Source organism: Trachinotus anak, unplaced genomic scaffold (assembly GCF_046630095.1).
Source record: "Trachinotus anak isolate AG129_WGS33_773 ecotype Australia unplaced genomic scaffold, CSIRO_AGI_Tana_v1 ptg000032l, whole genome shotgun sequence".
Taxonomy (NCBI): domain Eukaryota; kingdom Metazoa; phylum Chordata; class Actinopteri; order Carangiformes; family Carangidae; genus Trachinotus; species Trachinotus anak.
Window position 1 is genome coordinate 23,627,609 of NW_027273883.1, and position 20,631 is coordinate 23,648,239.

Genomic DNA, 20,631 nt, shown 5'->3' on the forward strand with positions numbered 1-20,631 from the left:
TATTAAATAGATCTGGAAACAGGCTGATGTTGCACACTTTAGATAAGGAAATCCACACACCCCTCTCTTTACCTTCGGTCTGGTCTTGTCCCATCGTCTGTCCTCATCTGCACACATGCTGCTTTCAGGCACTCCCCGTCAATTCCCATCAATGGCATCCTACTGTTGAATTCAACAGTTTTTGACCTATTAAGTGTAACACTTGCGTACTCGTACAGTGGCTTTAGTTTATAGGTATATGAAACTTGACAACATTTTAGTTCAGTTAAATGAACATTTACATTCTTGACATCTCAAATGCGGTTTCTAGATCTTCTAATTATATGCTTAACAATGTAACGCAACACAGTTATGTTTAGACCTATTTCTCTGTTGTCTAAATATTCATTTTCTACAAATACACGAGTAAAGAGCTATCAAAAACAAATATACTTTCAACAGCAATCTGTTCACATCTGGTTATATGGATCTGTACTGAAATAATCAAATTTCCAACTGCATGTGAAGGCGGCTTCAGTTCAGAGCAGCCAGACAAGAACAGACAGAAGGACCGTGCCGGAGCTCATCGCAGGAAACACGCCACCAAAGTCCCCACAGATTTGCTCCGACGAGTATCCATGTAGTCAGCTGTTACATGAACTCCTGGGTAGTTGAGGGTAAGTGTTTGTGTTCGGGTTTTTTTTTTGTACCCCTCATAGTTTTCTAACTTTCTTGTTGCTACTGAAGTTGTTTCGGGCCCCGTCCCACGGCAGCGACCGAGGCAGGGATGTTTACTGTGCTCTCTCCCCGCAGTTGGTGGCTAATTCACGGGAAAACGGCTTTCCTGCCCGCGGTAAACTGGCATATTATTAAAAGTACTTAACTTTATGGATATATAAGTAACAAAGATGTAAAAATGGAGTTGTTAGTTATTTGTTTTACCAACCTGCACATGTGTGCTTGTTAAACTAATGAGGTGTTGTTGGTGGTACGTGTCAAATATTTGCTTTGCTGACTTTTATTGTCATTTTAATCATTGCTGCTATGCTAACCGAAAAGTTTATGCTACCAGCCTATTACACTGTGCTTACCCTGGTCATCCTATTATGTCAGTGCAACCAACTTAGAGTGTAACAACTTACTGTCTGAATTATGAAGATTGTTGAACTTTACATATATATAAATACATATTAATTAACTCTTACCACCTATGATATTAGCATAATCATCAGGAATTCAAGCAACTATATACACAACTTAAATGGTTATTCTTATAAGACCATGTCTATATGTAAATCATTTCAAATACTTCTTGTTATGATACACACGTACACGTTACAGTATACAGAATATAACCAGAGCTAATATTCAAAACAATCCTGTATGGGTCCCTCTGAAAAGTTGAACCTACTTTTGTATTCACTGGGAAAGTATAACACTCTGTGAGACATTCAAGATTTCTTAGTTGCATATGCAGGTGTGCATGTGAAGCTTTGAAACTTAAATGTGAAGTTTAATGTGCATCAACAAGCTGAGACTCATTCTACTGCGTCGGTCTGGATCTTTAGCACTCCCCACCCCATGTAAATACATGCCTTTTAATTCTTCACAGGGATTGACTGGATTTTGGTTCCTTAATTCCACCTGCCTGATGTGTCTCTTAATATTGGCTCCCAAACTGGAGCCTGGAGACCTCAAGGAACTCGTAGTGGTGCACAGAAAAAAAAGGAGTATTTAAATTTCATTCTTTAGGTGATAGTGCAATTAGAGGCTGCACGGTAGACTGTTTTGATCATAGGGCTTCAGTCTGTCTCTCCTCTGCAATTCTGTAGTAAATTCAGTAATAACCAGCTTCAAAAATCTTCTCAGATGGGGTTCCTGAAGACACATTTTCATGAAATGCAGGTTGTGGTCTAAAACACACCTCACTGTACTTGTTAAGCTGAAAGTATAAATTCAATTAAGTATAATTAGTTTCATTTCAGGGATGTGGAATTCCTATTTGTGACCCAGAGGCACAGGCTGACCGGGGGCTGATGGGAAATTTTACCTGCTGGAACACCAACAGGCTCCACTGAGATGTCCCCAGGAGAAGTGAAATGTGGATGACAGTGTGAGCCGGTGGAATTCAACGTTTGGGCCAAAATATCCTCACACTCAGCCAAAAAGAAATCTGTTCTAGTTTAAACAACAAAAAACATACACCCAAACACTCACTCCCAATCAGTCGTCACAATGCTGATGCCAGGACCACTGTGGGCTTGTCTGGCACTGATATGGGTGGGAAGCTGCAGTGCCCACAGCCTGTTTACCTGTGAGCCGATTAAGGTGCATCGGTGCTTGGGGATGCCCTACAACATGACCTTCTTTCCCAACATGATGGAGCACTATGATCAGGATATTGCAGCCAGTTATATGGAGGTGAGTACTCATAACATTACAAATAATTGTTTGTTCATATACCAATTTTGGACTTGTTGAGCATTAGCCAATTAAACTTGTCGACTGCCAGTAAAATTAGTTCTTTCCTGAAATCAGATTAATCAGACAGTCTGTATAATATGCAGTGACGTTTTCTTGTTCTATTCCTAATTTAAAGTATTGTATTACAGATTTATTTCTGCCTTTTAGTTTTAGTAGTGGGTGGAACACACAATACAAACCCATGCTGTGTGTGTGAATAGTATTTGGCGAAAAACCAAACATTGTTCAGACCCACAGAACTTAATTTAAAATTCTAGTGGAGACCCCTGGTTTTCGAAGAACATGTTTAATACGTCAGGCAGAATTTGGGTGAAATATTGAACACATTGATACAGAATATATCTGTGACATTTGGAATATAATGATTTTTCCAACCTGGAATCTCTTTAAAAGGGAAACTTTACATTACGAGATTTAACAGCTGCTGACCCACGTTAAAGGATCCCATTAGTCTGTGTATTCATGAGGAGTTGTAATTATATCAGCCTGTGACAGGAAAAAAGCTTCCTCTGCTTGTAAATACAAATTATAATTCAACTCACATTTTAAGTTAATGGATATCATCTCAAAATGATTGCCATTATTAGTGCTATTATTTGTGCAATTCATGGCTTCAGTCTATAAATGTCAGTGTCGGCCAGCCCTCAGAAGTGCATATTGATTGAACCGTAATTACCATTTTGTAATGGTCATCAACAGGCGCACACAAATTACCAGCCACAGTTTGTCCACAAATCATGCCTGATTGTTATAGAGCCCAGTCTAGTGAGTAAACAGTTGAAACTGAGTTGTTATGGACGCGATTACTGTAAATCTGTACATTCGGTTTGAATTATCAGCCATCATGCGTAATGGCTTTTATAAACATTGCCACATTGAAATTCAGAGGAGAATTACAGTGTGGAGGAAAGAATGTGTTGACATCAAATTTTCTTCAGAAGAAAAGTAGATTCAGAAAGAATGACTTTCTTATTTATGACAGCAACCTACTGTAAAGGCAGAAGTTACTGTGAGGGGCCACAGTAAGCAGCTGTCATGGGAAACACCTACCCAGAAATTTGAAGTTTAAACACTGTTTCCACAATGATTTCCAAAAGATATGCACTATAGCAGCAGTGTCATTGTAATTTATATTTTCTTACACAAAAAGTGAGGAGAATTTAGAATTCTGTTTTATTTAAATACTTGTTTTCATGCTAAACATAATTTCTTTGTGTAAAAATATTGCCTGATGTTACTTTAGTCACGTCAAGTCAAGTGCATTAATGCGAGCAGTGTTTGAGTCTTATAACCTATTCTCTGTTTCGTCTTGCTCCTAATACCTTTAGCGTTATGATGGCGACAAACATGTTTTTTCAAATACATGTGTAGTGTTGTCTTATGTATCTCTCCTCAACAGCGACTCTGTTTCTGTTGTAGTTACATCCTGTGTCTTAGCATTCCTGAAGGCCGGGGTTTGGGTTACACACGTTTGGTGTTAGAGCATTGACCATGAACAGTGATCTGTTGAAGGAGTCTTTTGTGTTGCATCTGGCAAAGGTATAGGCTTCTTATTTCACAGCAGCCGTGCCACGGGCAACTTCATCGACTTTGTTGTGAGAGGGCTTTGATTTCTGGAGGAAGGGGAGGGACACACCCAGTGCTACACAAAGCTGCATACCACAATGAGTATTCTCTCTGTTAATCACTCACTCATTTCCCCCCTGTACACGGTCTAACCTCCACGGTCCTGTCTCCCAGGTGATAGTCCTACATTTTATGGCCTAAATTCAACATAACATACTATACATAGCTCTCTCTGAAAGTGCGCAGTGATTTATCACAAAGCCCAGATGCTGTAATCAAGCAGACTTGTGCTTCGTACTGGGCTAAGTCCAGCATATCAGTAGGATTTTCCGGAGGAGGGTTAACCTTTTTCCGCCCTTGATCCCAGATTCCGACGTTGTTTGCCAGCTTTTGAAACAGAAAAGTTTGAAGTGTTAGAATACAAAGAGAATGGAAAGACTAATTGACGTAGTTTAACGGACAGGGCACACTTGAGGCTCTTAAAAAATCTGAGCATAAGTTTGAGACGTGAGAGTCAAGCCATTTTTCGAATCTTTTAATCCTTAAAGTACTTTGCAATGAAATTCTCTGCAGAGGATTTTGCCTTTAAGACTTGTACCACTGGCACTGGTTGAAGCTTTATGAAATGAGGGCAGTTTTTACAGTAACTCTGCTGTAAAGCAAATAAAGGTCAGATTGTTGAGCAATGGGGAGCTCACCGACAAGGAGTCCAGGACCTCCACAGGAGAGAAACAAGGACACTTACTGTCAGAGGGGGCAAGCCCTGGGCCCAGAGACATGGGCTTACTGCCAGACTGGATTTCAGGAGGAAAAAGAGAGGAAACATTGAATAGTGGACTGTGTGGACTAGAGTGTATGTGTGTGTTTTGTGTCCAAATATTGGCAGTAAAGACTGACATGAGTCCGTCTGCACATGAAGGTGTGAAGGTGGTTGATAGCTTCAAACCGTGAGTCCCAAAATGTTCACACAATTAGAAAAGAGCAGTTGTGAGTGAACAAAGTATCCTGGCTGATGTAGCCGGTTAATAATAAATAAACCTCTGCGAGTCTACAAAGTCTACAGTTACTTAAAATCCACAGACAGAGCAGCATGATCAAGACATGATCTGGACTTGTTTAACTGGAATCAAGTTGCCTTCAGTGTAAGCTGTGTATCCCACTGATGATCCACACACCCTGCAGACACACTAATACTGTGGCTCCTTAGCAGCCTAACCTATCAACAGCTCTGTGCATTCCAGCCTTCCCGGTCTGTTGTGTGTTTCCAAACGTCCGTACACTCATTTCCTGCCACCTATACTGCACCCCCTTCTCCTTCTCCTTCCCCTCTCACAAGCTCTTGACCACTGTGTTGAAACGGAAGAATATGGTTCCCAGCCAGTGAATGGGCCCTTTGTGTGGCGCTATAGAGCAATCCAACTCAACAAAATGAAGTTTATACTTTATGTAGAGCACTGGCTCCCAATGTTTTGAGTTGTAATTCCTTAATACAAAGCAATGTTGACATGTGATCGATCATTACCACTTCTATATGTCTATTGGTTATAACCAAGTCAACCAAAGTATGATTCATTTTTTTCCCTGTGTTATCCACTTTTATTTCACAAAGATTTTGATGTGGAATTAGCTTCTTTTTGAAAGGTAAAAAGTCCTCAAACTCACAAACTTAAAATATAGTGAACAAGCTGATGTTTTTTCTGATAAACTACAGCTGTTGATCACAATCTCTCTGACAAATCCATTTTCAACATTGTATAACTTTCCTCTGACTTCCCAGCCATTCATGCCCCTGGCAAACCTGCGATGCTCTCCAGACGTCCATCACTTCCTTTGCCAAGCCTTTATCCCAGCGTGCACTGAGGAGGATAACGTGATCTATCCGTGCCGAGAGCAATGTGAGGCTGTTCTGTCCGACTGTGAAGAGAATATTCGAATCTTTGGCATCACCTGGCCCCCTGAGCTACAGTGTGACAGGTAAGCCTTAATTACAGACTATCCACAAGAGCAATACTAGTTATTCCTGATCCATTCATCATCCTGTTACTATTTTTTTTATCTAGATTGGACTCATGTAGCTTGTCTGGAGGTTCAGTGCTTCCTGCAACCACACCAGCGATCTCCTCCTCCTCATCCAAGAGGGACCTGGGCTTCTGGTGTCCTCTGCAGTTAAAGACAAAGCCAGGCCAGGGATCATCGTTCCTGGGCGCCCAGGACTGTGCTCCGCCTTGCTCCAACATGTACTTCAAACCCCACGACATTGATTTTGCCAAGAGCTTCATCGGTGTGTGCTCTATCATCTGCTTGGGCGCCACGCTCTTCACTTTCCTCACTTTCCTCATCGACGTCAAACGTTTCCGCTACCCTGAGCGCCCCATAATCTTCTACGCCGTCTGCTACAGCTTTGTCTCGCTCATATACTTCATCGGGTTCCTGCTGGGGAACAATGCGGCCTGTACCAAGGCGAACAATCCTGCAGGTGTGGATACGGTGGTGCTCGGCTCTCAGAGCAAAGGGTGCACTTTGCTGTTTATGCTCCTCTACTTCTTCTCCATCGCCGGTATTGTGTGGTGGGTCATACTCACCATCACCTGGTTCCTGGCAGCTGGACCCAAGTGGAGCTGTGAGGCCATAGAGAAGAAAGCGGTAAGATTTTTAAGAAATTATGGTCATGTGTTTGAAGTGAATAGAAGAGAATACAGAAAAGAAAATGAATATAAAATGAGGAAACTCAGGTTTTTAGGTGGGAGGATAGTGCACCCTTGAAAACATTGTTCTTTGTCCCCTTTCTGCAGGTGTGGTTCCACTCTGCTGCTTGGGGGATCCCTGGGTCACTTACTGTCATGCTGCTTGCTCTGAACAAGGTTGAAGGGGACAGCATCAGTGGGGTTTGTTTCGTGGGACTCTATGACCTGGACGCCCTGCGCTACTTTGTTCTGGCTCCGCTGTGTGTGGGCGTCATAGTCGGCCTCTTCCTCATCCTGGCAGGCATCGTTTCTCTCAACCACGTCCGGCAGGTCATTCAGCACGATGAGCGTAACCAGGAGAAGCTGAAGAAGTTCATGATCCGCATCGGTGTGTTCAGCTGCCTGTATCTGGTCCCGCTGGTCACCCTGTTGGCCTGCTACACCTATGAACAGAGTCACCGCAGCACCTGGGAGAATACCTGGATCAACGACCGCTGTCAGGAGTACAGCATCCCCTGTTCCTACAAGGTACATAGTTTAGGCCAAAGGACGGGTTACAAGAGGCTTCCCAACTCACTACATTCATTTACATGGTTGATGGGATTGACTGAAGGTCAGTTACATGTTGTGGTTGACTAGATGAGAGCATAAGGCAGGTCAGCTGGTGTGTGAAAACAGGGCAAAGTCAAAGCACGTTCTAAACCTGCAAAAGAAAACTGGGCAGGAATGAAAAGACTTCAAATGTTTTGTGTGTCCTCTATTCAAAAAATAGATACAAAAAAATGAAACAACAATCAGCAGTTGAAAAATGTCAATAACAGTAGCACACACACAGACACCTGTGTTGAAAAGTCACTGGACCTTGGTGAACCCATACATATCCATTACAGAAAATAGCTCTGAAGCTAAGAGCACAGTTTCCCCACACACTGTTAATTACTTTAAAAATAAACTCACATTCCAGTCTGGCCAATCCTTGAATGGGCTGCTGTATTATGTGTAAAGTGTAACGTCCAATGTGAAATTTGACAGAACTAAATATAACTATTTAGGCTGATGTTTTAAAAAAGGCCTGACAGTCAGTGTCACTTTGTTTGGGATTTAACTAACAGAGCCGAAACAGACCAAGTACAGAGCGTTCAGAGCTGGAAAACTGTCACAGAAATGACTGTATATTACATTAGTATATATTTTCATATGTGAAAATGGCTGTCCATTGAGAAATCAGAGAGTAAAAATATTAACATAAAAATGATATTATTATTATATATTATAAAAATGATAGTGTAAAAAAAAACAAACTCATCTTTTGATCCTTTTCTGAGCTGAAAAGTTCAAAAAGCTTGGTTTTGTCTGCAGTAAAGAAAATTGGATTTGTTCATTCACACACTTGCTCTAAATCACAAGGATTGTGTTTCCACTTGAGTTGTCTCTTTGTTTCAGACAACAGAGCATGACCGCCCTGACCTGTCTCTGTTTTTGGTGAAATACTTGATGACACTGGTGGTTGGAATATCTGCAGTGTTCTGGGTCAGCAGCAAGAAGACGTGCTCTGAGTGGGCTTACTTCTTCAACAGGACCCGCAAGAGAGAGTAAGAGCCTTTCTCTTTTGTGCTACAATTCAAATTCATGTTTCAATGAGAAATAAGTATGTAGTTTCACTAAACATCTCGTGTTCTGTGACCGACAGTCCCATCAGCGAGAGCCGCCGGGTGCTCCAGGAGTCCTGTGAGTTCTTCCTCAAGCACAACAGCCGCGTCCAGCACAAGAAGAAGCACTACAAGCCCAGTTCCCACAAGCTCAAAGTCATCTCCAAGTCCATGGGCACAAGCACAGGAGCTGCTCCCACCAATCCCTCCATCGCAGTCACCACCAACAGTCAAGGAACCTCTGCACTGGGAAATCATGAGCACCATGTGCAAGGTTCTCTGTCTGAGACCTCAGCCAGGGAGCACCTGGACAGGGGCACCTCCAGCCGAAGCTCCAGAAGAGGGGAGAGGGACAGGGAGAGGGAAAGGGAGGGGGGAGAGAGACGCAGCAAAGGTGGAGGCTCCAGTAAGGTCAGCAGCCGTTCAGAGAGCATGCACCGAGTCCCAGATGGGAGGTGAGTGAGTCAGATCTGAGATAACCTTAGACAGAACTGTTAAACGTTTGACCTTTTCTTTACCTTTATGTTTCTGAAAAGCGCAGACGTAACACTTTTACTAGTAGCAGTTTTATTTTTTATTTTTCTGACATTTCTGTGCATCTATAACTATATCTATACAAGCAACCCACCAGTAACCTAGAATGTGTCCCGGCTGGTTTAGGATGACCCCGAGGAGCGAGCTGTCAGAGGTCAGGCAAGTTCCCAGTGGACAGCAACATCCAGCTTTAAACCTGTCGCACAGCAGCAGCATCATCCAAGACTCCACCCACCAGCTGGTGCACCAGGTGCCTGAGGAGAGCAAGGACAACAGCTGCTGAGATATCTGCCATTGAAGTTTATCTGTTGTTCCATCCATCCATCCATCCATCCATCCATCCATCCATGATATCTCTGAGAAAACAGTCACGTGATGCTGGTTGATGTACCCATTTGTGTCTTGTAACACATCATATATGCTCCATACATCAGATCATGATTGTACTGGTTACTTTATAGTCAATGAAAGTTCATTGTCAGCAACATGTAACAAACCTTGAGTATTTCAAATGTGGTAAGTTGGACCAGAATCTGAGTTTTAGCAGAAGGTCTAAAGGTGTTAGATTATTTAGTTTGGGTGACAGCTTTGTCTTTCAGCTTTACTGAGCTTTTAGCCTTACACCTGAATGTTACAGAGCAGTGCAGCTGTATCCCAACTATACAGCTGCCAGTTTAATGTTATAGCATGCATTAGGTCTACTGTGTTGGTAGGTGGGGGTATAGAATGCATACAAGTCAACAAAAGCAATATAAATGTAAATATTCTGTATTTTAGAAAGTCTTTCACTGGACGAGTCGCTACACTGAGAGCTTTGTTACAATGGTTAAGATACTGCCAAACATTCAACATCTTCCTGTGCTCAACTGTGTTTGAATGTCTTATTGTTGTTCCTGAAAATATGGTTTGTCTTGAAACTTCACCTTGTAACACACACTGTGCTACATTTTTTCTCTTTTGAAAAAAACACATACTCTTAAACTTGTTATAGTCGTTTTCTTAAAATATGTGCTTTTATTGTATGATTATTTTTTACTTGTTTCTGTTGTTTAAATGCTGATTCTGCAGAGGTTGGCCCCCGTGAGGGTTTTCAAACACGTGTCCTGTGAACTTGGATAAAGTATAGCTTTATAGTTTTCTAAAAGAATGTGCCTTCCTTTCAGAAGCTCCTCGTCTTCAAAGAACCTACAGATGTTTTGCATGTGTGATGTCTACCTGTGTTCTTGTTGCAGGCGTAAATTCTTAGATCTTCAAGCAAATTGAGGAAACAAATCCAACAGGCTTTGCACTACTTGACATTTGAAGCACAAACCACTAATTATTAAGTATGAATAATCATAAAGAAATAAAAAGGAGGATTTGGGGATCGTTCAGGGCTTATTTATAACATATGGGCCACGGGCCATATATCTGTCCTTCAAGAATTTCCAGAGCAATTTCTGTGGTTTATTTGAACATCTGTCATGCTGTACTATTTTGTAAGGGACTGATTCTTCCCTCAAGCTTCTTTACCTTTTACATTTGGGAGTCACATGGCAATACCAATAACACTAATTAAAAGGGAATCATTGTCAGTCTATTTCTACCGTATATTCTCATTCTGGCCTGTGGGCAGGGGTCTTTGCCTATGCTGTACCAAGGCTTAGTGTAGCCTATGAAATGCTCTACACAGTTCTGTGAGCTGTTTTTACTGTTTTTATGTAGCCTGTCTTTTCAGTCAAATTTTGTATTTGTACAATTTCATTTTGATAAAATATTGAATAATAAAAGATTGAAATTATGTGTCTGTCTTCGTCTGCAATTAACGGATTATACAAGATTTTATGTGTAGCCTTTATTATAACAACACCCATATTAAAAACTGAAGTGTCTGAAAGGGCAGTGTTTACTCAGTACTTGCACAGGGACGCGCTGTACTGGTGTATGAATCTCAGGGATGTTATGAGGTTTTTTGTTTTTTTCCCTGAGTAGCAGCTTCACTGGCTCCGTCCCTCTCGCTCTGCCCTCCTCTGGACTGAAGCTGGCTGGAGTCGCCTCAGACCTCGGAGAGCGCAGTCGCCCGCTGTCTGTTGAAGGATGTCTCCCTTTGTTGCCCGCCTGCTGCTTCTGGTCTGCTTGGCTTTACCTCTGTATGGCGTGGAAAAGGTGAGAAATAGAGGATACCGAAAGGATCCTGACGCCGACAAGGTAAGAGAGAGTAGATAAGATAAAACCCTGCAGCCGCTATGATCATGTCCATAAGTTACTGTGGCGGCAGATTCATGCTTTGCGACTTCTCATAACGAAAAACACCAAAAAAAGAAAAAAAAAAATACACTTTATATTGCACTTCCAGGACTTTCTTGCCATTTAGCCGCTTTGTTGTATTTTTAACGACTCTGTCAACACTCATAGGTCACTTTGCATGATATGTTCTTTAAACTCATCATTTTTTCTCTTGCCACGCACTGCTGTTTGCCAGAAGTGTATGTAAACGACTGAATCCCCCCCAAAAGAAAAAGAGTTATATGCTGATTCATCCACACGCTCCACTTGTGGTCACCACTTTGGCACAGTGACCTCCAAAGTGACCTGGTCCCGGCAGCAGATGAGATGTGTCGTTGTGCAGCTTTTGCGTGGTCAGCTGCTTCTCTATGATCCCAGGCCTGGCTGCTCCCCATCAGACTGAAGGGACAGAAAAAAAAACCCCGCACAGGAAGTTGCGGTCTGGCTCACTGTCTGCGTTTCTTTGTTATCTGTCCGCCTGTCTGAGTGTAAAATGTGAAAAGGTTTATGTGTGTTGGATTTGAGGTGAAAATTGTGATTGATATTTTAAGGCTGATATAATGTATTAAACTGTATTTAATATTCTCAAAAATCCCTAAACCGGGGTCCATCACCCCAAATTCTCTCGCTCCCATTAACCCTGATCTTACACTATTTTTGTGCAGAATTACATAACACCCTTGGCTGTGTAGGTAGGGAGTGAATGAACACAGTTGACACACATTTACTTTTCAACATTTACTCTCTTGGGAGTCAACTGAAAGTGAAACTTGTGTTTATTTTGCTGGGACTCTGTGGAACCCCCCCACCCCCCACCACCCCTCCAACGCAGGCTCCAGAAAGGCTGCATACCCCACACTGAGAACCACTGAGCTTAAGCAATTGCTCTTCATTATCCCCCAGTCTTATTCTGCAGTTGGGACCACGGTAGAAGGATGTAATGAATAGCATCTTATGTTACCATCTGTATCTAGTGCACTGGAAATGATGCAGAAAAGCCCAACTGCACTATGCACTCTGGAGAAGGAAGATCTTCTAATTTGAACAACATGGTAATCAGAAAATCCTGCTTTGGTTCCTCTTGAGATCCTCTGAATGTTAAAAATTCTCAAAGCCAAGCATTATATTCACGCTCTGCATGCTCGAGGAGCTCTGCGGACCCTGCCTTAGTTTTGACTAATGCATGAAATACTACTGATTCCTCAGCACTTCAGGGCAAATACAGCTTTTATGCTTCAGTTACAGTGATGGACTGTGTGCTACTAATATTTAGCGGGGCTGGAGTGTAATTCGTGCAGGCAGGCAGCACCACTATAGAAACAGCAGACTGGAAGCTAATATAAAAGTCATCTGTGTGGCTAAGTGGACAGAGGTTCTATTCACTAGTCTGCTTTGAAAGGGCTCCAAAAAAACCAGCCCATAATAAAACAGAGTCATTTCCTATCAACCAAGCAGGCTCATGGAGTATTTGTGACATTTCCACATTTTCCCACCTATTAGCCAAGATACTCAGAAGTTTAGTCCTTTTTTCTTAAGGATGAATTCCAGGTCTGTTACAGCACTCGCATACCAATACCACAGCCTACTGGGGTAATCACAGACTTCCCACTTTCCTATAGAGATGATGTCAGACCTCACATCTTCAGGTTGCTCCAGCAAAGCCGCTTAATGGCTAAAACAGACTCTCAACCATCTGTTCCACAGCAGCTGATGTTTAAATACTGTAATTCCCCCCACATTTAGCCAAATTTTCAGATTCACATGCTTTGAAATAGATTTTTTCTGCTTTACCCCAGAGACTCAAGACTCAGGATAAGATGTTTTAACCGGAGTAAAAGCTCTTTGTTCTCTCTTGCCTTGGGACTTTTTTTTTTTTTTTTTGCCTTAATGCCTTTTGGCCATGTGCCTCCAATAACTGCTCCACAGCTGCATGCTGAGCAAAAAGGGCAGCGATGACCAAACAAAAACTCAGACCCAAATGCTTTTGGCATCAGTGTTTGCTTAAGGGCGAGGACGCACTCCTACGTGTCAGTTTATGTCTGTCCCGACTAAATGAATGATTTTTATGAGGCTCACAAATCACCAACCAAAATGAACAAGTCAAGTATAACTAAAAACAGCTTTAACAGTTAACCTACAAGCTGCAGTCTGTTGGTCAAATTGTGTCTTTGAAGAACAAATTACACAACGCTATTTGGGTCTTCATTGTGTCTTTCTCTGTATGTGGTAGGTTTTGGCAGGCTCCCCTGTCTCTGTGTGTGTCTGTGTGTATTTGAGTCAGCTTGAGTAAGATGCAGCATCTGTTTAAACATAGCAGGAGATTTGGCAGAACAATGAATCACACCGAGAGACGTGTGGCCAGACACCTACTAATTTCGGCTGTCACCATGCCTTCACTTCCTCATTAACACACGAGCTGTCTTTCACTTGCTTCATGGCTTCATGGTTGCTGGTTCTATTGCTTTGCCTTGGTTTGGATCACATCTGTTTTTACACTTATTTCAGCCTGATGGCAGTGTATTTGTTTATATGACTTGTAAATGAGGTATAATCTGGTTTCTTGTGTGTGATGGTTGGATGGATGGCAGCATTTAGGTGTCTGTGGAGCATGCAGCCCAAACAGGGGTTTAACCCTCGGGGAGAAAAAAGAAAATCTGAAATAGGAAGTTTGATAACAACAGACGTTGCTGTACCAACTTCACCTTTACTTGTTCTTGTCCTTGTTTTTCCAGTATGGCAGCTGCATTCAGGGGCCAGCAGGCACCCCTGGCAGAGACGGTAACCCTGGGGCCAATGGCATTCCAGGGACGCCGGGCATCCCTGGCCGTGACGGGCTCAAAGGTGAGAAAGGCGAGTGCATTAGCGAGATCTTCGAGGAGCCCTGGAGGCCTAACTACAAGCAGTGTGCCTGGAACTCTCTGAATTATGGCATCGACCTGGGTAAAGTAGCTGTGAGTATTCTGGTGGAGAGAATGACATGTTTTTGACGAACGTGTTTGGGCGTGTGGGTGTTAAACAGGCTACCCAATGCATATCACTGGCACAGTTACTTTACGCTGTGTTGCAGGACTGTACGTTCACCAAGCTGCGTTCAGACAGCGCCCTCAGAGTCCTCTTCAGTGGTTCCCTCAGACTCAAGTGTAAGAACGCATGCTGCCAGAGGTGGTACTTCACCTTCAACGGAGCAGAGTGTACAGGACCCCTGCCCATAGAGTCAATCATCTACTTAGACCAGGGAAGCCCAGAGCTGAACTCAACCATCAACATCCACAGAACATCCTCAGGTATGACCGGAGTCAGAGGCTTTGTTGTGCAATAGTTTTCTTCCAGTGTGTTCCTGAGGTGTTGAATTCACTGTTTTACTAATTTACTTTACGTGTTTATTGTTTAAAATGTCACCGTTTCAAGCAATGGGTTTGGCAAATATGCTTTATTTGCTTTATCTTTAAGAGTGAGATGAGAAGATCAATACCATACTCATGTTTATACAGTAAATACCTTGCTAGAGCCAGCTAAATACGGAACTAGGATGCAGCAACAACGGCGGCCATTTTTAGACAGCATTCATTGTATTTTACTCAGTTATTAACATGAAAAGTGAAAGAAACAGTGTCAGGGATGAGAAAAGAGAGAGCTGAGAGAGAACTCTGGCTTCTTTCTCACCTCTGCACAGCTGAATAATCAGAGCGTAATGTGAGTGTGATCGTTGGTTTTTCGGTTTTGTAAAGTTACAGAGATCTCATATTGGAAAGGTGTACAGGGAGGAGGTTTCTGAAGCTATTAAAACTACAAGCTTTGTTTTATCCGGAGGGTTATGTGCAGTACGGAGTCTTGGCCGTCATGGGTCGTCTTTAGGAAGTTACTGCACCTGGCTTTAGTTATCTTTGTTACCTGCAGACAAACACCTGCTTTTTATTTATTCATTTATTTTATTCTTTGTGCTAAGCTAAGCTAACTTTGCTCCTGACTGTTTACTTCCAAGTGTACGGAGTAGTGTCAATCTTCTCTTCTTACTCTTGGCAAGAGAGCAAATAAGTGTTTTTACTGAAGTAACCAACTGTTACTTTAGGTGGTTGTTAGCTGCTGCGGACGCTGGAACAATTTGTCAACAATTTTCGAGCTTTAAAGAGAAGTTGCACTCTTCCAGTTGGGTTTTGGAAAGTTCACCACTGTGTCGGAAAACAAAACAATAAACGACTTCCATCTCTGGTTGTCTGGGTGTTCCCTGAAATTCATTTGCACCATCTCCTCTCTTTTCTCTCTCCAGTTGAAGGCCTGTGTGAGGGCGTCAAAGCAGGGTTGGTGGATGTGGCCGTGTGGGTGGGGACCTGCGCTGACTATCCCAGAGGTGATGCATCTACAGGCTGGAACTCAGTATCCAGGATTATCATTGAGGAGCTGCCTAAATAAAAAAAAAAAATCAGTCCTGGTACTATAAAAGTATGTTATCTGATCCTCCATAATGATCAGGTATGGTTTTTGCTGAGGCACCACAGCATCACTGATGTTAACTTGAATGTTTTTTTGTTTTGTTAAAGTACTATACTAGATGACAGGCCAGTAAACAAGAATACTGTCATTCTGTCTACCAGAAATAAACATTGTACTGTAGCTTCTCTGCTTGTGGGTGCTGTTAGAATTCAGGAACCTATGAACAGACATTGTGACAAGACATCGACGATACATAACTATGTACTCATGTGACCTTTTTCTATTCAGTATTACTATTAATAAAAACAATCTTTTTTTAAAGAATTTAACTATGATGTGCCTACTTATAATCACTACAATGTTTCAGAAGCTCTAAAATACCATGTACTTAGTTTACTATTGGATACAAAGCCATATATTTATATATATGAAACATGAGACAATGAGACAGTTGAGATAAAGCATAGTTTGGATTTTATAACGAAATGTTATAAAGCAATGCAATCACAGTTTGTTGCAAGAAAACAAAGATAATATCAACCAAGAATGAATTTTTGGAGACATATTGGTGTGTTTAGACAAAATATCACTTTCCATTTTTGCTATTCACATTAAGAAATCATTAAATAACTAATATTACACAGACATGCAACTAGAAACCTGAGGAGATCTCTATTTGCTGTTCATAATAAACTTTTACCATTTCAGCCTGTGTCCCTTCCTGCTGCGAGAAAACAGAAAATGTAAACGTAACTGCTGATACGAGCCTAAAAACAGACTTACTCATCAGTTTAACAGCAACATTAAACCCACTGTGGCGAACAGCCATGGTCAGAGTTTAGGATGAATCAGAGACAGACAATATCCTCATCACATTTCACTGACAATCCAGGATTTGTCTTGTAAGAAAGAAAATCCACTGTTGACTCAGTTCCTCAGTTTGGCAACTTTGTCATTCATTTTCAGAGCAAATGAATGCTTCTCACATCTCACATCAGCACATCTCCGTCTACTGTGGGAGCTCAGTTTCAGTCTGATGCTTTTCTCTCTGTATCTTTGCGTGTGTGTGTGTGAACTCAGGGTCTCTGCATCTGTCCATGCTCTCCTTTTAAGCCTCATTTATCTTGTCCCAGGAGGAAGTGAGACACATTCTCATACACTACAAAGGTGATGCAGCAGGCAGGAGTGACACGTATCAAATTGGGAATGACGCCTTTGTAGAAACCGATGGCGCCTTCGTTCCTGCAGAGAAAGTGACAGAATAATAACCCCTCATCACATTGGACACAACAGCCAAATTTAGAAACTGATACTAGGATGGCATGTTCGGTCCTTTGTCAGAAGATCGCAATCATACCTCCATGTCCGTCTTATGACATCAATAACTCCATTGTATCTATTGTGCTGGTCTTGCAGGCGAGCTCGCACCACCTGATATGGGTATGTTGTGGCCACAGCAAATATTTTGGATAATGCTGCCATTGTGATATATTCCAAAGCATTCTGTTTACACAGGCAGACAAGTGGAGAGAGAGTGAGGGAGGAAGAAATGAGCAGAACAGGAAAACTGATGAGTCACTTCTTCAACTGCTAGTTATCAACTGTTGGCTCGGTCTTTAACTTAAACAAGCTGTATGCCCGAGTCTTATTTCACCCTGAGCATGTTTCCAGTCTGTCTGTGGCTCACAGGCGGAATGACTCACCAGCTTTGATTCTGAAGGCACTTTCTTGTATTTGTTGTAGTCCCTCTTCAGCTCTTCATAGGCCATGAACTGCAGCGCTCCATGCGATGTGCCAAACAGACCAGGAACATAGCCCTTTGAAATGTACACACACTGTAAGTCAGTCTGTCCCGATACACTGAAAAAACCTACAGTCTGAATCAATAGAAAAGCCCACCACACTGTGGCTGTATCTCCATTTCTATCAAAAAATATTTTGTCAAGTTGACACTGAGTAATCTGGCATCCTGCCAGGCTTATAAGATTCACTTAAGGAGCTAAAATGCAATTTAAAAATCCTTAAAGTTATTACCATTATCAGGACTTGGTGCTCCACTACAACCAACACAGGGTGGCAACACCCTCTAGTGGTGAAACACTTAATCCAATACAGCCCAACGAGACTGAGGCAGTCTGGGCTGCAAATGTGATTATAGTAATGATCTATTACAACTTCTCCTCTCATGAGACTCCACAGAACAGTGCACCTTACTGTTTTCTTTAGCTGCCACCAGCTAAAATGAGTATTGATACTGATGATAATAATAATACATTTTGTTTATATAGCACTTTTCATACAGAGGATGCAGTGTTTTGACAAATATAGAGAAAGGGAGTTAATAGAGGGAAATCATTAAAAACTGATAAAAAAAAATTTAAATAATAAATAAACCACTCTAAGAGCTAATTACAAGCTAAATTGATCAGGCCATTTCTTGTATTTCTACATTACTCAGAAGTCCAAAGCTACAGTGCTGTCTAACCTTGTATAGTCCAGGCACTCCCTCATGGCGGTAGATCTTGACCAGAGCATCCACCATCCCCTTGTACTGTTTACTGGTCGGGTCAGCATTGTACTGCAGCACCAGCCGGGTCTTTGTCACCCAGATCGGGTTGGTTAGGGTGAGTGTTAGGATGCCTGGGTGAAGGTGAGTAGGAAACTGTTCCAGTGAAGCTTATAACATGTTAAAGACACTCTTTGAAGTACATGCAGTAACCATTAGATACACAAGACTGTTAACAAATACAACCAGCTACTTCAAACAGTAAATGAACTGTGGGGCTGCAAATTAAACTCTTGAACTCTTCAATCTGTCTTGCTGTAGTTGTACCATGGTGATGATGTGGTAAGATAGGAGATGTTTTAATGCTAATATCATGCAGTCCTTCAGCCTCCTACACAAACAGCTTTTCTGAAAAGCTATTATATAGTGTAGTGATACAGTGTACATTCAAATGCCACACTCACACCTAACATATCAACATGTATCAGTGTTACAGCATCTTTTTGGGAATCTTTCTCTCTGCCTTCACCAGTTTTGGCTGAAACACTTTGAGAGCACTAATTTTCAACTCCTAACTTAATTTGGCCAGCAGGAAATGGATCCATGTGACCCTGTAGGACTAAAATGAACAGAGGGTGATGAACTAATTTGTATCTGCCTCCTGTCGGCCGAGGCCGGTCCAGAGCAGTCTTATCTAGCTGCTGCTGTTGACTGTGGGCTGATTGTGTGAGTGTGTAAGCAGTGTGCGCATAAATGCAGCACTAACCTGCCTCAGCTGCAGACACCAGGTGTTCTGTGGCACTCAGTTCAGTTTGACGACCTTCCTTTGTGTACCCTTTGATTGCATTGTAGCTGCAAGGGAAGACAGTTTGGGGGATAAGACGTGTTACAGGTACAGATCATTTCAGATGTCAAAACAATTAATGAAAAGTCTCATGATGCAGACACAGGCTTATAGCTTATTGCTTACGTACAAAAAGAAGTAGAGACCCCAAGATGCTCCAGCACCCCAAATATTGGGTGTCACTCCTTGGTACAGTCCTCTCAGTCCCTCCTGCTGCCAGATACTTTTCATACAGTGCATTATGCCATTGTACTTAGGTCGTAACTCCAAGCCATCACTTACTGCAATACAAAGACATTTAAGACCCTTGTTAAACACTGTTTAAGCTTGGTATGTTATTACTAGTGTCAAATAATACATTATTTGGAACAAGCATGTCCAAGTACACTTAAGGATACTGTGTTCAATGTTAGCCTTTGAGATATGATACTGTTGTGCTGCTTGGATGATATATCTTCTCCAAATCTGACACCTAAAGACTTTGTAAAATGAGCAGCGCGGTGTCTGTGCAATGAAGAGGTTTTTTAACCATAGTTCTGCATACATTTATTTACAAAATACAGCTCTTCCCTGTCAGGCAACTGTGGGATTACAGACGACCTCATTACAATAGACAGTCACCATGAGATTAAACATTATTTCATACTGTACCTGCAAACCTGATCTTGACCAGGTCCAGTGGGTGAAGCACCACTGTTGACACCACTCCCCCACTGAGTCCTGCGACCAGGTTTCCGATCTTCACATGGCTAAAGACCTGCTGGACATGTCCGACTAAAGAGGCAGCAGAGACGGGTTTTCCGGGCAGTCCTGTCTCCGTGACGTTAACGGTGCCGTGATTGGGACCGGAGCTCATGTTTATGCGCCAATAAGTGAACTAGCTCCTGCCAGCTAGCTGAGTTTACAAGGCGAGGTAAAGCTGAAATCTCACTGTGTAGCACGCACACGATGACTCACCGACAATGCCACAAAAATAAAGCACGGGAGACAGTAGCTGCCAGCTCCTTGACGCGTCCTCATTGTCAGGGCATGTTAGCAACTGGACCACGTTTTTGACATGCGGCGGGAGCCCACGTCTGCGGGGACGTTACCAAAGTGTCAAGCTGCTGCACCTCGGCGCGACCTTGCTGCTAGTATTAAGGAAATGTTAAGCCACCATCATTAAGAATAATACTTCCGGTAAAAACCTTCAAAATAAAACCCCTTTCGACCAGCATTATTTCGGCATATTTTTTTTAGGTAAGCACATAAAGACAAGTCCAGGTTCTTAAGGTAAATGTGGTCCGGAGACATCTGAATGACCTACCTAGTTGGACGAATGTATTAGAAGTCAATCTATCGATTGAAAAGTTGCTTATAGGTACAGTATAATATACTCTGTGTTGCACATTTATGACAATGTACGTACCTATTTATTCATTTTTTATCTTGTCCACTTTTATCTTTATTATTTATTTTGCACTTCATTTATTTAAGCCTAGAGATTTTGTCCTCATAGCTTTTCTTATTTATACGATATTTTTAACTTTATTATTATTGTCATTATTATTATTCCATCCTGTATAGATTCATTCTCTCAAGTATTTGGTACGAAAGTAATTACTTTGAAGACCACATAGATGTGCTTCCGCTCTTCTTCATGCTAAATTTTGACAAGCGTCTCTTCACCTTATCAGTGACGCACCCTGG

General features: G+C 42.0%; 3 protein-coding genes across 5 annotated transcripts; 2 read left to right on the forward strand and 1 right to left on the reverse strand.

Moving 5' to 3' along the window:
- The first annotated feature begins 516 nt into the window (after window positions 1-516).
- On the forward strand, window positions 517-10,676 carry fzd6 (frizzled class receptor 6). Its single transcript, XM_071469125.1, has 8 exons — window positions 517-656; window positions 1,965-2,400; window positions 5,807-6,003; window positions 6,090-6,672; window positions 6,822-7,241; window positions 8,157-8,305; window positions 8,404-8,817; window positions 9,023-10,676. Exons 2-8 carry the CDS (start codon window positions 2,215-2,217, stop codon window positions 9,177-9,179), a joined length of 2,106 nt encoding a protein of 701 aa, XP_071325226.1. The 5' UTR covers window positions 517-656; window positions 1,965-2,214; the 3' UTR covers window positions 9,180-10,676.
- A 191-nt stretch (window positions 10,677-10,867) lies between these two features.
- Window positions 10,868-16,299, forward strand: LOC139612953 (collagen triple helix repeat-containing protein 1-like). 3 transcript variants are annotated; one of them, XM_071469129.1, is made up of 5 exons: window positions 10,967-11,083; window positions 12,136-12,213; window positions 13,894-14,112; window positions 14,229-14,445; window positions 15,429-15,710. In XM_071469129.1, the coding sequence occupies exons 1-5, from the start codon at window positions 10,973-10,975 to the stop codon at window positions 15,569-15,571; spliced, it is 768 nt and encodes a 255-aa protein (XP_071325230.1). In that variant the 5' UTR covers window positions 10,967-10,972; the 3' UTR covers window positions 15,572-15,710. The 3 variants fall into 3 exon arrangements, with proteins under 3 accessions (XP_071325229.1, XP_071325228.1, XP_071325230.1); XM_071469128.1 differs by lacking the exon at window positions 12,136-12,213 and having other exon boundaries at window positions 10,868-11,041; window positions 15,429-15,772; XM_071469127.1 differs by lacking the exon at window positions 12,136-12,213 and having other exon boundaries at window positions 10,874-11,083; window positions 15,429-16,299.
- Window positions 16,050-20,077, reverse strand: slc25a32b (solute carrier family 25 member 32b). Its single transcript, XM_071469126.1, has 7 exons — window positions 19,594-20,077; window positions 19,073-19,223; window positions 18,865-18,950; window positions 18,078-18,232; window positions 17,296-17,409; window positions 16,950-17,095; window positions 16,050-16,834 (listed from the first exon to the last, which is right to left on the reverse strand). The coding sequence occupies exons 1-7, from the start codon at window positions 19,796-19,798 to the stop codon at window positions 16,708-16,710; spliced, it is 984 nt and encodes a 327-aa protein (XP_071325227.1). The 5' UTR covers window positions 19,799-20,077; the 3' UTR covers window positions 16,050-16,707.
- Window positions 20,078-20,631: the final 554 nt, after the last annotated feature.